Source organism: Cololabis saira, chromosome 10 (genome assembly GCF_033807715.1).
Source record: "Cololabis saira isolate AMF1-May2022 chromosome 10, fColSai1.1, whole genome shotgun sequence".
Lineage (NCBI taxonomy): Eukaryota > Metazoa > Chordata > Actinopteri > Beloniformes > Belonidae > Cololabis > Cololabis saira.
This window is the reverse complement of record NC_084596.1, coordinates 31,384,657-31,401,043: the sequence shown is the minus strand read 5'-3', so window position 1 is coordinate 31,401,043 and position 16,387 is coordinate 31,384,657. Positions and strand designations below refer to the sequence as shown.

The 16,387-nt window shown below is 37.8% G+C and overlaps 1 protein-coding gene across 2 annotated transcripts; it reads left to right on the top strand.

Annotated features, from left to right (window-relative positions):
- The first annotated feature begins 3,127 nt into the window (after nucleotides 1–3,127).
- On the top strand, nucleotides 3,128–9,648 carry viml (vimentin like). 2 transcript variants are annotated; one of them, XM_061732546.1, is made up of 10 exons: nucleotides 3,128–3,559; nucleotides 4,383–4,585; nucleotides 4,669–4,729; nucleotides 6,424–6,519; nucleotides 6,731–6,895; nucleotides 7,400–7,525; nucleotides 7,760–7,980; nucleotides 8,096–8,139; nucleotides 8,214–8,326; nucleotides 8,406–9,648. In XM_061732546.1, the coding sequence occupies exons 1-10, from the start codon at nucleotides 3,224–3,226 to the stop codon at nucleotides 8,445–8,447; spliced, it is 1,407 nt and encodes a 468-aa protein (XP_061588530.1). In that variant the 5' UTR covers nucleotides 3,128–3,223; the 3' UTR covers nucleotides 8,448–9,648. The 2 variants fall into 2 exon arrangements, with proteins under 2 accessions (XP_061588530.1, XP_061588531.1); XM_061732547.1 differs by having other exon boundaries at nucleotides 3,129–3,559; nucleotides 8,235–8,326.
- Nucleotides 9,649–16,387: the final 6,739 nt, after the last annotated feature.

Sequence of the window (16,387 nt, the reverse complement as noted above, 5' to 3'; positions counted from 1 at the left end):
GAACATTTTAAAGATAAAGATGGTGTAACTGAGCATTGTGTTTGTATTGCCGACTGCAGTTAAGGAATGTTTCATAAAAAGCTCAAAAACAAAAAACAAAATTTTTTATACAATATAGTTAAAGAGTCATGTGTCTGGCCTTTTTTAAATGAACTTCATGTGGATCACAAAACATTATCTCAATGTATCCAGTTAGAAATAGTTGAAAAGAAAATGAGCAAAAACTCTTTAATTACCATATTTTAACTCCACCCCTTCCTAAATAAAGCAGAGCAGCTTTCTGCTTTTTCCTACACAGTAGTACTAACTTCATCTCAGCTCAGTCTGCAGGTATCCCGCTGCCCGACATATTCTGTAAAGCAAAGTAAAGCCAGCGAGTGTGATGTGGAGTGGCTGGGAGGTGTAGAGTGTCACTGGCTCAGCTCTGCTGCGTCTCCCTCCACAATCACTGAATCTCAGCAAGTCAGCAGCACTGCGGCACCGACCACTCTCACTGCTGAGACAGAGGAAGAGGAAGGAAAAGCTCCTGGACCAAAGGACCACAGGATTAGTCTCTTGAGATATAGTTAGTGTATGTTTATTATCTGCTGCAGGTCGGTCTGAAACAGAGTGATAAACAGTGACGTGTAAACACACACTCAGACTGCAGTTAATACGACCATAGTGAAGGACTTTCCCATATACCCCACCCGACCTCTCTGACTCTCTGAGGAATAGAGTGTGAGGTTTTTTATAAAACTGCAAGGCTCTACAAACCCTGATCAACAACCGTGAAGATGATGACCTTCACAGCCTTGACAGTAATTGTTTGTTTTTGCTCAGAAAACCCTGAAACACAAACAAATACATTCATAACACTCACACAGAGGCCGCTCGTGCACTGATGAGGGGTGAACACTATTAACATGGTTGGGTAGCAGCTTGGTCTTATGACAATAAAACTGCTCGGAAATAATAGAAAGGACAAACAAAGTATGTACAAAATGAATGCAATGTTTTTGTTTATTGATCAAGAGACAAGAGGAGAACTGTGACTGATCAATGGCCGATCAAATGGCCGATCAAATGGCCGATCAAATGGCAGTTCTTGTCATTTCATTATGCCAAATCCTCTACGTGTAGATGTCATTTTCTGTTGTTTTGTTTGTTCGCTATTTTGGGGGGAAAATTAAATTTCTTCTTCCAGGGTAACACAGATGCATTCTTAGTCTTGTTCATTATAGTTTAAGCAACTATCCATATTCATTTTATTTAGTCTCTTTGATGAGGTACAAACAAAAAATACTGTGATCATTTCAGAGGTAGACCAATGTCCATCTTCTAAATAACAAAATGACAGTACAAGCAAAGTCAATATTTAGAGCGAGGTCTCTTATAACCAAGCACACATTTAACTATTTACTAATACAGTTGTTTGCAAGGGTATAATTACAAATTAAATAAATATGGGTATCGTTAAAACTATTAAACAATCAGACGCCTTGTACTTTTCCACAATACTGTTCCCTATTTAAATAATTCAGAAAAATGTATTTCTTAAAAAAACATACCACTATGACTTAAGAGTGGATCATTATTTGAAGTACTTGGGCAATAAAAGTTTTATATATTTAATTTTTTTAATCATTTGGCCTTCTACACCACAACAGAACTGAAAAAACCATCAAGATGTGATCAAAGTGTAGATGTTCAACTTCAGTGGAGAAAAGAAAAACCCATGATCTAAAACACCCCACATCACGGTGGAGGCAGTATTATGGGATGGTCATGTATGGTTGCCAAGGGAACAGGCTCATTTGTGTTCATTGCCTTGTTGACAGTTGTTGCAAATTCACATCAGAACATTTCCAGTCTAATCTTTATTTTACACGTTTGACAGTGAGAACACGAGTTATATATTTGTGTGTGTGTGTGTGTGTGTGTGTGTGTGTGTGTGTGTGTGTGTGTGTGTGTGTGTGTGTGAGTGTGTGTGTTTCTGTATACACACTTGTTAATTTATTTACGCAGTAATGGGTTATGATTGTGACAGCTGACAGAATTACCAAGATTAAGTCTGTAATTCAGTGAATTACTGCGGATCTGACAGGCAAATAAATTGAATTTTATATTTACAACGGCCAAGTCAGTCATCTGATTTTGACCCAACAAAGCACGCTTTTTCAGTAACTAACGGAGGGCTGAAAGTCCCACGAACAAACAAACAAACAAACAGACAGCAGTTGCAGGTGGCTGCAGTGAAGCATCTCTGCAAGAAGCTCAGGACTGGGTGATGAGCATGAGCTCCACACTTCCAGCAGTCATTGACAATGCATGCATGCATGTATATGTGCATATGCTCTTTGTTGTTGTTAGCTATTATTCATTTGTGTTTATTTCATATAAGGAAAATGTCTCAAACATGTCAGATAAAAGAACATTTTGAAATGTAAGAAGGGGGGGCATTCACAAGCCGCGGCTTCAGCCCTGACCCTTTGGTCGTGACCTAAGTGTTCATGCTTGGTGGTGACCAATACATTTTTTTTCATTAATTCATTAATTCATACAACAAAGCAAAAAGTGTTAGAAATCATGTTTCGATTTACAATGACCACTTTCATTCAAATTATGTCATGTTTCTGAAAATTGAGGTACTTTGCTTAACATTGCATTTAGAAAGCCAAATGCAGTGTCTTTGTGAAACTACATAAAATAAAGCTGAAACTCACATCCAGATAGTCTTATTTTGAATCCATTGTGCAGGTGTATGAATAAAAAAAAATCATAAAGTCTGTCATTGTCCTCAAACTTCTGCAACTGTCCTGTCCAGCAGGCAACACGGGGAACCAAAGAAATTTGGTTGAACCACAGACGTCATGTTTTCTGCTTTTGTTGTGCGGGCACAATATTGATCCGGGATTTATCTATGTGGACCCGAGCTTGTGTGTGTGTGTGTGTGTGTGTGTGTGTGTGTGTGTGTGTGTGTGTGTGTGTGTGTGTGTGTGTGTGTGTGTGTGTGTGTGTGTGTGTGTGTGTGTGTGTGTGTGTGTGCTGTTATTCCCCCCCGTGATTGGACTTCCAGCGTGTCGTTCAGGTCGTTGGTGCGTTATTTTGCATAAGGAGGAGACTATAAATAAGTCGCGCTTGGGGAAACGCCTATCCAGGCGTACTGCGCGGATGCTGCTGAGGCTGGGGCGATCTCACACCGCAGCAGACCACTTTATAAAGGTACAGTAGGAAGAAGAAGATGTCTTACAACAGAGCAGCCCCGCACTCATCTTATAAGAAGATGTTCGGCGGCGTGGAGAGGGCGGCGGCCCGGAGCGGCTACTCCAGCCGCCAGTACTCCAGCCCGGTGCGCTCCTCCCGGATCTCCTTCGGCCTCTCCTCCGCTCCCCCCGTCTACGCGGCCAAGAGCAGCGGCCACAGGCTCCGCAGCAGCGCCGGCATGCCCCGGCTGTCCTCCGACCAGCTGGACTTCTCCCTGTCCGACGCCATCAACAGCGAGTTCATGACCAACCGCACCAGCGAGAAGGCGCAGATGCAGTCGCTCAACGACCGCTTCGCCAGCTACATCGAGAAGGTGCGCTATGGGCTTTGATTTGATTTATTTTAGGTAAAAAAAACAACAATTCAACAGAAGATAAGAAAACAAAACAACAAAACAAAGAATGTCATACTTTAACACTTGATATCTTAATTTACATGTGCAAAAAGGAGCAGGAAGAAGTGTAAACTTATTTAATCCTACCTTCACTAATCATTTAACCCGTATTTATAAATACTCACACTGCTAAATAACAGTATTATTATTATATACTGTAATTATACTCACACACATACCTATACATACATACACATAGTTGAATATTTCTATATATTTGTACACACATGCCCATATAAATATTTATATAAATATACTTATTTACACTATACTGTCTCTATTAACTGCATCTGCTCTATATCTATGTATATGTCTACTTACACACATAATCTCACACACACACACACACATATATATATATATATATATATATATATATATATATATATATATATATATATATATATATATATATATATATATATACACCCATACATACCTACACATATATATATATATATATATATATATATATATATATATATATATATATATATATATATATATATATATATATATATATATATATATATATATATACACATGCATACATACACATATAATTAGCTGCCCATTTCTGTACATAAATATAAACAAATCTACCCCTTCACCCAATAGTGTTATCTGCAGGCCCCTAAAAGCCTCTTTGTACCTCGTGAAAATCATGTTTTTATATTTGTTTTTAAACTGGTTCATGTTCGGACATTGTTTTAATTCTCATTCCAATCCAATCCAATCACAGGTGCGCTTCCTGGAGCAGCAGAACAAGATCCTGCTGGCGGAGCTGGAGCAGCTGAGGGGCAAAGGCTCGTCCCGCGTCGGGGATCTGTACGAGGACGAGATGCGGGAGCTGCGGCGCCAGGTGGACCAGCTCACCAACGAGAAGGCCCGCGTGGAAGTCCACCGGGACAACCTGGCGGACGACATAGACAGGCTGAGAGAGAAGTAGGAGGCGTGCCGCTTGTTTTTCCTCTACTTAAGATCCCAGAAACTGCTAAATATATAATGAGTGCTCTTTTTTTTTGCAGGTTGCAGGATGAGATATCCCAGCGGGAGGATGCAGAGTCAAACATGCAGAGCTTTAGACAGGTACAATATGAAGCATGCAATAGTTACAAAACTTCTCTCTTGCATGATATACCGTCACTGATGCTGATGACACCTTAACCTCCCACTGCCACACCCTGCCAGCTAAGCATGGTTAAATAACAACGTACAATCCAGAACGAATGAAAAATTAGACCTCACTTATGTCTCAGAGCATCCTTTTAAGTGTAGTGAGGTATAACATTCCCTTTTTAAGTAATTTCTATCTAGTCATTTCTCATTAGCTGCAGAAACAGGAGTGCACTCTTTATGATGGCAAAACAGCAGATGACCCCAAATAGTTGTAGAGCACACACTGACCCTGGCCTGGTTCTAGAGGCCAAGTTTTGGCTGTTGAATCAAATCAAGCCTGCAGCGACTAGAGGTCTTTTTAAGTCTGACTGATCACAATGAATGAGCTGGACACCAGCGCAACAACAGGGTGGATCCAATGTGGTTATCAGAGCGAAAACACAAGCCATGGTGTGATCTGGGCTGTCTTAGTCTGGGGATCATCAGCGCACAAGACTCCCACTTGTTATGGTTTTGTCAGGGATTGCCCCCTGTCACTGGGGTTTCTGGGGAAGTGCGCAGTCATGCATATACTTTCAAACAGATTTCACTGTACCACAAAAAAATGGTTTAGATTTTTGATTGATAGATACAAATACATGTTTCAATAACTGCATGCTCTTAAAGGCATGCTTTCTGTTACACGATCATGGGCTTGTCTATGTGAATGGCAGGAAGGAAATGCCCGTTGCCCGCCTGGATGGCACACAGACAACAATGCAGGGTCTGCAGCCGGCTCTTGCTCAGTCAGGCAGACAGTCACTCTTCCAGCCTTGGGCTTGTTTGGAAAACCCTGCTGAATAGCTCACTTTGTTTGTGGCATTAGCGCTGAGCTAAAGCTGCTTCATTTGCGGATACCTCAATTGCTAGATTGCCAACGCCCCAACAAAACTATGTGGTACCACAGCAAGTGTGCATGCAAAAGAGGAAAGAAAGACAACACCCCACCCCCCAAAAAAAAAATAACAATATTGGTCTGAATTATAAGAAACTAAAACTAAATTTTAGCCTTCAATACGAGTCCCCACTACATTATGTAGCCAATATGGGGCTAATTGTTTAATACACTAGTCACACATCAGCAATGATGTGTCATATTTGATAAGCTCATCATGTTTTGCACATAATATATTTATCTCAAAAATATTAAGAAATATTAAGAAAGAAAATTGAAAATAGTATTAAGGAAATGCAAGAAAAATATGTAATACTATATTTATTTATTGGTTTTAAATATTAAAGTACAGAACAAGGGGCTTGTATTACTTTTCTTAAGTGAAAATCTTGAGTAAAAACACATTTACTTTCCGTAACTGCTGATCTGTTCGGGATGTGGTTGGGGAGCTGTGTCGAGACACATTAAAAAATAAAACACATGACAACACACACTCCATTAACAGCATCTGCAATGACACATATCATGTGCCCACAGTTAAATTTCATTGGATGGATGTGTTAGTGACCTTGCCCGGCTACAGAATGGGACGTTTGCGTGGGCGGGTGAACAGGCTGCTCTTTACAGCATTTAGAAAGACCGTTTGCTTTTTTCCCGTCAGCAAAGTCATTATGCATAATTCATGTCACCTTCACAAGCCACCTTATTAAAAGTCAGTGTCATTGCACAGGATGTGGACAATGCTGCCCTCGCAAGACTGGACCTGGAGCGGAAGATTGAGTCACTGCAGGATGAAATCAACTTCCTTAAGAAGCTGCATGATGAGGTAAGCTTCCTTTTTTAGAGGCTTAACCTGAAGCTGGTTGCTACAGAAACACGTGCCTGCCATATTTGGGAAAAGCCTCTTGAAATACTGTTTATTTCAAATTTATAAGACTTTCTCCACAAAATCTGTTCTAATACAGCTATGGCTATTGTAGAAAAGTATAGAGAGACATTAAAGCAGTGCATGCGTGGCTTCATTGATTGTGTTGCAGGAAATGATGGAGATGCAGAGCCAGATCCATCAACAGCAGCACGTGCAGGTTGAGATGGACGTTGCAAAGCCCGACCTGACTGCAGCTCTGAGGGATGTCCGTCTGCAATATGAGAACCTGGCCTCCAAAAACCTCCAGGAGTCAGAGGATTGGTACAAATCCAAGGTAAACCCCTTGTAAAGTTTGATAATGATGAATGTTCAAGAAATTCCACAAATATAATAAAATGGATTATAGCTTAGATATAATCCTTATATAAATCTGCAGTTTTAGTTTAGATTGTACAGCCTGCAACGTGGCTCTGCTGACAGCTCAATAATGTTTAACATTGCTTACACAAAAATCTGAAAGGCAACCGTTAGTTTCCTGCAGAAAGAAACAATGTTGGCCATTATAACCAGGACATTGGATATATGTCTTTAAGGCTACAAAAAAGAAATGATTTCTTTATAAAAATGAAATTTCTCCATATAGCCACACCTTAACTTGCATTCAACCTTCCTCGCCCTAAAAACTGCTGTAACACATCCACTTTGTTATCATGCCCACATCTTGCATCATTTTTACACTTTGCACAACACACACTACTCGTTCTCCTTCACTTTTTGGCCCGTAAACTATTGAACAGGGGAATTCTCAGCTCTCTGTGTTTGCCCTTGTGATTACCAGTTTGCTGACCTCACCGAAGCTGCAGCCCGGAATAATGACTCTTTGAGAGTGGCCAAGCAGGAGGCCAATGACTACAGGCGCCAAGTTCAGGCACTTACTTGTGAGGTGGATGCCCTCAAAGGATCTGTGAGTATGCAGTTTAGGCCGGCACTGTGGTATGCAGATTAGGGCTTAAAGAAAAGTAATGTCATCAACACTCTACAGCTCCAAGCTGTCGAACTAAAAACATTTCAAAGAATAAGTGGAATACATATTAACAATAAAAAGACGAAAATATCCCATCTATTTGATTTTTATTTGACTCAAAAGCTATTTTCACTTCATAAGCGTCATTTTGTTTGCTCTTGGCTGCTGTCCCAGAATGAGGCCTTGGAGCGTCAGATGAGGGAGGTAGAGGAGAATTTCTCCATGGAGACAAATGGGTACCAGGACACCATCGGCCGGTTGGAGGAGGACATTCATAACATGAAGGATGAGATGGCCCGTCACCTCAGAGAGTACCAGGACCTCCTAAATGTCAAGATGGCCCTAGACATTGAGATCGCTACCTACAGGAAGCTGCTGGAAGGAGAGGAGAGCAGGTAACGAATTAAAACAAAGCGTGGTTAAAACCTCTTGCATCTCAGGAGTTGTAGAATTTATTTTATTTAACAGAGATGAATTCATTTGTTTCTTGTGTGCATTTTTCATCTACAGAATCTCCACCCCTCTGCCAAACTTCTCCTCCATGAACCTTAGAGGTAAGATCACTGTTTGCATGTTTATTCCGCTTCATAAATGATGGAGTCTGATTTTATTTTGCTTAATAACACAGCGTACGATTTCCCCGCCTTAGAGACAATGATTGATTTAAAACCCCAGTTTGAAACGTCAACAACCGTCAACAAGAAAGTTCTCATCAAAACCATTGAGACCAGAGATGGGCAGGTAGAGTAAGCTTTAAATAAATTATAAATTGGTCGTTTGAGCTCAGACGTACCTCGTCTCATCCTTTCCCTTTTTTCAGGTGATCAATGAAACAACCCAGAACCACGATGACATGGAGTGATAATCTCCTCATCTTTGCCAAACAGCCAATACAAGCAATAAGAAGAGACACATTTCACCCTGGCAACAAGCAAGCAAACAAACAAACAAACCCACGAAAAGCAAACAGCCTTGAGAAGTGCCTTTATATGTGATGATCCAGCAAGCTGTTAGTTGACACAGACTGTTTTTTTTTTGCTTTCTCTTCAGTCACGTTTGTTTAGACTCATTGTAGAACTCAAACACAGCATAGAAAGCCTCACTGAGGTTTACATAAAGCTTTCTTTGTCACCAAAGTAGTATTTTTGATCAATATAGCATGCACAACTTCAAGAAACCTGTATGCTAAAGATGTCACAATTGCCTGTATGCAGCAATAAACTACGAAGACTTTAAGTCAACACTGTGCCTAGGAGTAATACTTTGTATACTTTATGGTAAGAACATGGCATTAGGCTCTATAATTAACATTTTAACAAATTCATGAACTGAAAACTTTTTATTTTGCTAGTGTTAAGCCTGTGAAATAACTCATTTGTTTTCAATAACAGCACATGCTTTACATGGGTCACTAATAGCATGATTTTGAAAACATATAAACTAAACATAAATTATTCTTGTAAATAAGTGGATTCCTATAAGAAAAAGGAATTGGAAAAGAAATCTGATGGTGAAGTGAGCTGAGTTGAGTAGTCTGATAATCTTCATGTAGGTATTTATTGGGATACGTATATTCCATGAAGGTAAAGTACTTTTCAATCACTGTTTACTCTGCAAGGTCCTTTTCAAACTGGTGGGGACACAAGACAGTTTGGAAATATTCACGGACTTCCTCAGAGTCTTTGGTTGATGCATCTGCACTTCATTGCTTTTAACATTAATGTATTTAACTGCACAAAGGAAGAAAGTGGACTGCTGCTTCAAGCTGTGAATTAGATTACAAGAATTACATCACCTTCTCCGAGACAGTTGTGAAAAATGCTGATAATTCAACAATAAGTTGAATTTTTGTGGACAGGTTTATCTAACAAGCGGCCATGTTAGTCTACAGTATAACACAAGGCATTGTCATCACTGCTCTGCTGAAGGCAAACACACATAAAGCTGTTTTATATTAACTCTTTGACGAATGATATATGAAATAATACACAGAAAATTACATGTTTTTTTTTTATTTACAGTGTCTATAATACATAAAGAATAAAGAAATTCCCAAGTCTGTCTTTAACAGTTATTTTTATTTTTTTGTATTTCTATGAATACATTGATAATTTTATGTATTTTTTCTATTTATGATACAGATTTTTTTGAATTATTTTAGTTTTATACATCTTTATACATCACAGAGTGCTCAGAAGGGTATGTTATCAAATATGTAACATCGGGCATCAAGGGGTTAAAAACCATAATTGCAATGGAAGAAGCCATCACTGACTAATTTTTCTTTTTTTTTTCTTCTCACAAGCAGTCCCAGTCTGTTAAGTTATACACCTCTCTTCCGCACTTCCCCTCTGCATCTTCTCACTGCAAGTCCACTGCTCCACTCCCTCCACACATGATTAAACACACCCCCAAACTTGGAAACACATGCAGCATAGGCTACATATTTGGTACATTTCTTTTTTTTAATATTGATTTTAAATTAATAATTAATTCACATACTAACTTAGTGTCTGTTATTAGGGTTTATGCAGTATCATGGTGTTGCCATAAAGGCACTTTGCATCAATAACTGCATCATTGCATCAAGAATGCAGTGAGAGTAAGGGCACCCTGAATCATTTCTTTCTTTCTTTCTTTCTTTCTTTCTTTCTTTCTTTCTTTCTTTCTTTCTTTCTTTCTTTCTTTCTTTCTTTCTTTCTTTCTTTCTTTCTTTCTTTCTTTCTTTCTTTCTTTCTTTCTTTCTTTCTTGTGGCATCATTGACGTGTAGATGAAGATGACACACAGCAAAGTCAGGACTTAAATCTGAGCCATCTGCACAAGAACTGTAGCCTTTGCGGATATATATATATATATATATATATATATATATATATATATATATATATATATATATATATATATATATATATATATATATATATATATATATATATAATATATGTATATATATATATAATATATATATATATATATATATATATATATATATATATATATATATATATATATATATATATATATTATATATACATACATACATTATATATACATATATACATAGAAGGATATTGTTTTTAAACCATTTACATTATCACACATCTATACCAGAAATATTATTACAAAACTGTGGTACAAGAGTGACGTCTGAATACCTTAACATTTATTTTGCAAATACAGAACTGAAAACTGTCCTTTCATGATCATGGTGGGCAAAGCAATGTGGTAACTGCATGAGCCTTGCACATTGTAATACAGCGTTTGTGGCAGACAGAGCTTATCAGAAAGATTTACATCTTGTAGTGCACACTTGTGTCATCTCTTCCTTTTTGTCCTTCTCTGCTGGGCTTAGTTGTTGCTGCTGATATTTACATGCTTCTCACCATTGAGAAAGGTGTTTCTACCTTTGAATGAACAGTTCCACAATGGCTTTTCACGGCTCCCACAAGGCATATTTTCCTCTCAAAGTTTTTGCCTTTCATCCAGCTTGGATGAATGTCCATCCACTCGACAAAGGCATTATATGGAAAGATCTATGATGTCAAAAAACATCACCTTTTGCTCAAGCGTGTGCCAGTAACCTACAATAGGGAAGTAACCGGTAAATAAAATAATCAAGATATACAATAGACACATTAATATCTTGCAGTATAACATGAAAGAAGTACTGTTTATAATTTTTCACGTATAAAACGTACACATTCAAATGAGAAAAACTGACTACATAATCTTCACAGATTGATGAGAATTTTAACAAAACATCCTGTCTCATTGTTATAGTGCAGATAAAATAACATGTTATAATATGCCTTGTGTAAAGTCATGTAACCTTACGACAAACTGATGAATTTCTGAAGAAGATTTCTGAAGAAAAATTTTGAACATCAGTCAGATCGTGCTGTAACACAATAGGAGGGTTAACTTGTATAGAACTAATAAAATGCTGCATCTCGACATTAGGGATATAGTTCTTAGATTTTCTTTTGTAATGAATTAATTGCGTCATAATATATTAGCTCACACTGTCTGTTCACCTTACAATATATACTATCTGATAATAACAACATGCCAGTTGTTGCAGTCATGTCACTATTTCAGATCAGAACCTGAACACTCAGATCCTCTTTTAGAAATCATACCTTACCAATTCCATCTGTCCAGTTCAGTTTTACTGCCATCTGCAGGTGAGTGATGCAACTGCGCCAACTCTTTTGACAGAGCACTTTTATCTGGTTATCATAGCTAGAAGCTTCATAAAAAAAAAATAAAAATAAAAAAAAATCTTTGAGATCAAAACCCCGTGATACTATTTACCACTGTATACTCTAAGAAAGTGATGTTGCGTCTCGCAGTTGCCACAAATTAACCCATGCACCTGATTGGCTGGGACATGTGTTATTTCACAATGAATGTCAACACATGATAGACATTTTGGCTGATAAATAGTCTTTTATGTGAAGAAAAGAACCTTGAAATTGTGTCATTTTAATCACGAAAGTCGTTTTCCGCCTGTTTGTCCCTCGGGCTGAGTGTGTTTGTGACAGAGCAACTTTCTCATGACGTGTCGGAGGAAACCCAACCGAGGGAGATGCAAACGGAACTCCTCTAATTATGAAGTTCCTTGCCAACGACTGAGTGGTAACACAGTCAGGGGTTTTATTTCATTTTTTCAGGGCGAGCAGGACGGGATGGTTTCAACAGGTTTTTTTTTAGGAAAATACAAGGTAAACTCACAGGAACTGTTTCCAACGGAGGATTGAGTTTAGTCTTTTCGGGATGGGCTCGGTGACTTCTGCGCTCACTAGGACAAGGAACGCACTGGTGAAAGTGGGCTCGGAGCCCGAGAGCCAGGACCCGGAGAGGAGCCGCTCCGCTCCGCAGGCGGACCTGGGCAGGAAGAGGAGCGGCCGGCAGAGCTCACGCCCGTCGCTGTCCGAGGTGCTGAGCCGGCAGGACAAGACACCCGAGGGTCAACACGGTGGTGAGTCCAGTCTCTTTATTATGTTCTTACTTATAGTTAGATTGCTGTCTCAAATGCTGTACTTTTAAGGTGGCCTCCGTGTGGATTTCAGATATAAATGACTATTAAATAAAGACTATATCCGTCGTAACTATATAGGTCGGCAACCCAAAATGTTGAAAGAGCCATATTGGACCAAAAACACAAAAAACAAATATGTCTGGAGCCGCAAAAAATGAAAAGTCTTGTATAAGCCTTAGAATGAAGGCAAATGGCGAAATGTCGAGAAAAAAGTCGAAATGTCGAGAAAACAGTCGAAATGTTGAGAAAAAGTCGAAATGTCGAGACAAAAGTAGAAATGTCGAGGAAAAAGGTCGAAATGTCGAGATTAATGTTGAAGTACAATCTCGAGAAAACAGTCGAAATGTTGAGAAAAAGTCGAAATGTAGAGACAAAAGTAGAAATGTCGAGAAAAAGGTCGAAATGTAGAGAAAAAAGTCGCAATTTTGAGAAAAAAGTAGAAATGTCGAGATTAAAAAGGAAAGGAAAAAGGAAAAAATAGAGAAAGAAAGGAAAAAAAGAAGAAAAAAAAGAAAAAAAAGGTCAAACATTTTTGAAAAAGCTCCAGTGAGCCACTAGGGCGGCGCTAAAGAGCCGCGGGTTGCCGAACCCTGATATAGGCTAATGATTTGAATTAATACGTTTATAGTTATGTATGTCTTGCAATTTAATAAGAAAACAGGATTTTGGCCTTAAAAACTGTTGGTGTGGACCAGGGGTCACCAATCCTGGTCCTCGAGGGCGGGCATGTTTTAGAGTTGTCTCTGCTTTAACACACCTGATTCTAATTAATCATCATCGTCATCAGCTTGTCATTGAGGTCTGCACTATTCTCTTAACGACATAGTCCCTTTTATCACGGTGCAATGAAGCAGTGAAACATGTAAAACATGCAGGACACCGGCCCTCGAGGACCAGGATTGGTGACCCCTGGTGTGGACACTTCCATCCCCAAAGGAAATTAAGAAATTGTTATATGCATAAAACTAAAAATCACGAGAATGCTTGTATCGGAAATGTGATCATGTTGCAGTGATCTTGACACGTAAGGGTGTTGCCCAAAGTCATATAAAATAGAATAGGATATATTTTTACTGTCCCTGTGGTGCATTTTTTTTGGGCTCTGCCCCAGCAATTACGTAAGTGAAACAGTAAAAACAATAAGGTGAGGGTCCATTCCTGGCCCCCTGCTGTTTATTTTTTATATGCTGCCATTGGGCTCTGTTTTGCTTAAACACAATGTTTCCTTTCAATCCTTTGCTAATGACCTTCAAACCTATCTCCGTTTAAGAGTAGACTGTAAGGAGTCTATACAGCCTCTGTTCTAATAGACATTACCCCAGGGATTTCAAATTGCTGCTTTTAAACGATAGTAAGACAGAGGTCATTGTGTTTGAGACTTTTATTGACTTTGCCCTGTCTCTAGTTTTGGGGTACCTTACTTCAAGATGTCGCTCTACTGTTAAAAGCCTTGGGATTCATTTTGATAGTGCTTTTACGTTTGACAGACGGATTAGTTCTGAAGTAAAAAGTTCTTTTTAATAACTGAGTCTGTTAGCTAAACTGACCCCTACCTGTTTACTAAAGATCTCAAAAGATTTATTATTACAAGGCTGGAGTATTGTAATTCCCTGGACTCGGGTTAGGTCAGTCTTCACTATGACACCTACAGAACGCTGCAGCTCAATTGCTAACAGGCAATAAGAAGAGACCATATCACTCCTGTTGTCTCCTCTCTACATTGGCTTCCAATTCCTTTTAGGATTGATGTCATTTATTTTTTGTTCATTTCATGGTTCAAAGTTACGACGGAGTATTAGGGCCAAACAAAAAAAGGAAATTACGAGAATAAAGTCATAATGTAATGAGAATAAAGTTGTAAAATTACGAGAATAAAGTCATAATATTACGAGAATAAAGTCGTAAAATTACGAGAATAAAGTCATAATATTACAAGAATAAAGTCGTAAAATAACGAGAATAAAGTCATAATATTACGAGAATAAAGTCGTAATATATTATAAATATATAAATATAACTTCACAAGATGCTCAATATTCCTCATTTTAACACAGGGAGAAGAAGCTCTTCCTGTTAGAGTTCTCATAAATTATATTCTCATAATATTACGACTTTATTCTCGTAATGTGACGACTTTATTCTCGTAATTTTACGACTTTATTCTCGTAATATTACGACTTTATTCTCATAATATTACGACTTTATTCTCGCAACATTATGACTTTATTCTCGTAATGTTACGACTTTATTCTCGTAATTTTACGACTTTATTCTCGTAATATTACGACTTTATTCTATTACGACTTTATTCTCGCAACATTACGACTTTATTCTCGTAATTTTACGACTTTATTCTCGTAATATTACGACTTTATTCTCGTAATATTACGACTTTATTCTATTACGACTTTATTCTCGCAACATTACGACTTTATTCTCATAATTTTACGACTTTATTCTCGTAATATTACGACTTTATTCTCGTAATATTACGACTTTATTCTATTACGACTTTATTCTCGTAATTTTACGACTTTATTCTCATTATATTATGACTTTATTCTCGTAATATTACGACTTTATTCTCGTAATATTACGACTTTATTCTATTACGACTTTATTCTCGTAATTTTACGACTTTATTCTCATTATATTATGACTTTATTCTCGTAATTTCCATTTTTTTTTGTCTTAGTTTGGCCCTAATACTCCGTCGTACAAAGTCATGGTTGGTGTTGCTCCTCCTAAAAAACAAAACAAAACAAAACAAAAAAAAGAATGTCTACGAGCCCAAGGTTTTAAATCTGCTAAAGGCCAGTTATCACTATGATAATGAAAGAGACCATTGTCCTTTTTGATTCTTGGTATGGTACTTTAAGGTCATCTTTTAATTGTAATGAGATTTTCCAAGTTTTACAGCACCTCAATACTTAGTAGTCTTAAAATAAAATCACTAATGTGCAGTCACTCGTCTATGTTAAATATTTGGTTTGCTCTTTTATATGATCACAAGCTGCAGTTTACACAATTAGCACTCTTTTTTGAAATGTTGTAAACGTAAAATAAAGAAATATTTGATTATCAAGGTCATGAGTTCCTGCATTTTTCATTGTGAGCACCCTGGCAGCTGTATTACTTTATACTGCAGGTTTCTGTGTGTAAGCTCCTGGATTTCTCCATAGATGTGAGCATCTGGTTACTTCACAGGGTCAAATGAATGTAATCCTGATAAAAAGTAACCCCTGAATGAATGCTGAGCTCTTTGAAGGCTAGCTTCAATACAAAATATCTCCACTACCAAAGCATCTCTTTGATGTTGGAGATGGCCTTTAGATCACAATAAACAAAATTAGCAGTTCTGTTCTGAAGCTGTAGTTTTTCCACATTTAGTGTCATGGAGATTTACGTATTCAGAATATTTCCATTATTTAAACCACATCTTAGTCTTTGTATATTTATCTCCAGTGCAGTTTGTGAATATATAATTTAATTGTTTATTAAAAACAAAACAAAACAAATGAAAAAAACAAACCTCTATGAACCCATTGAATGTTTTTACCCTTCATATTATTCATTTTAGCTTCCAGTTCATTCTGTTTATCTTTATTTCACACCTTTGCTTCCACCTCTGGTTCCTTTTCCCTTTATACTCCAGTTTCCTTGAGGAAAATACTTCTCCCTAGTTGGTTCCTCAAATATCTGTGCTGTGGCGTTTCCATGACCATATGACAATGCCGACTCCTCTTGAGTATTTTTCTTG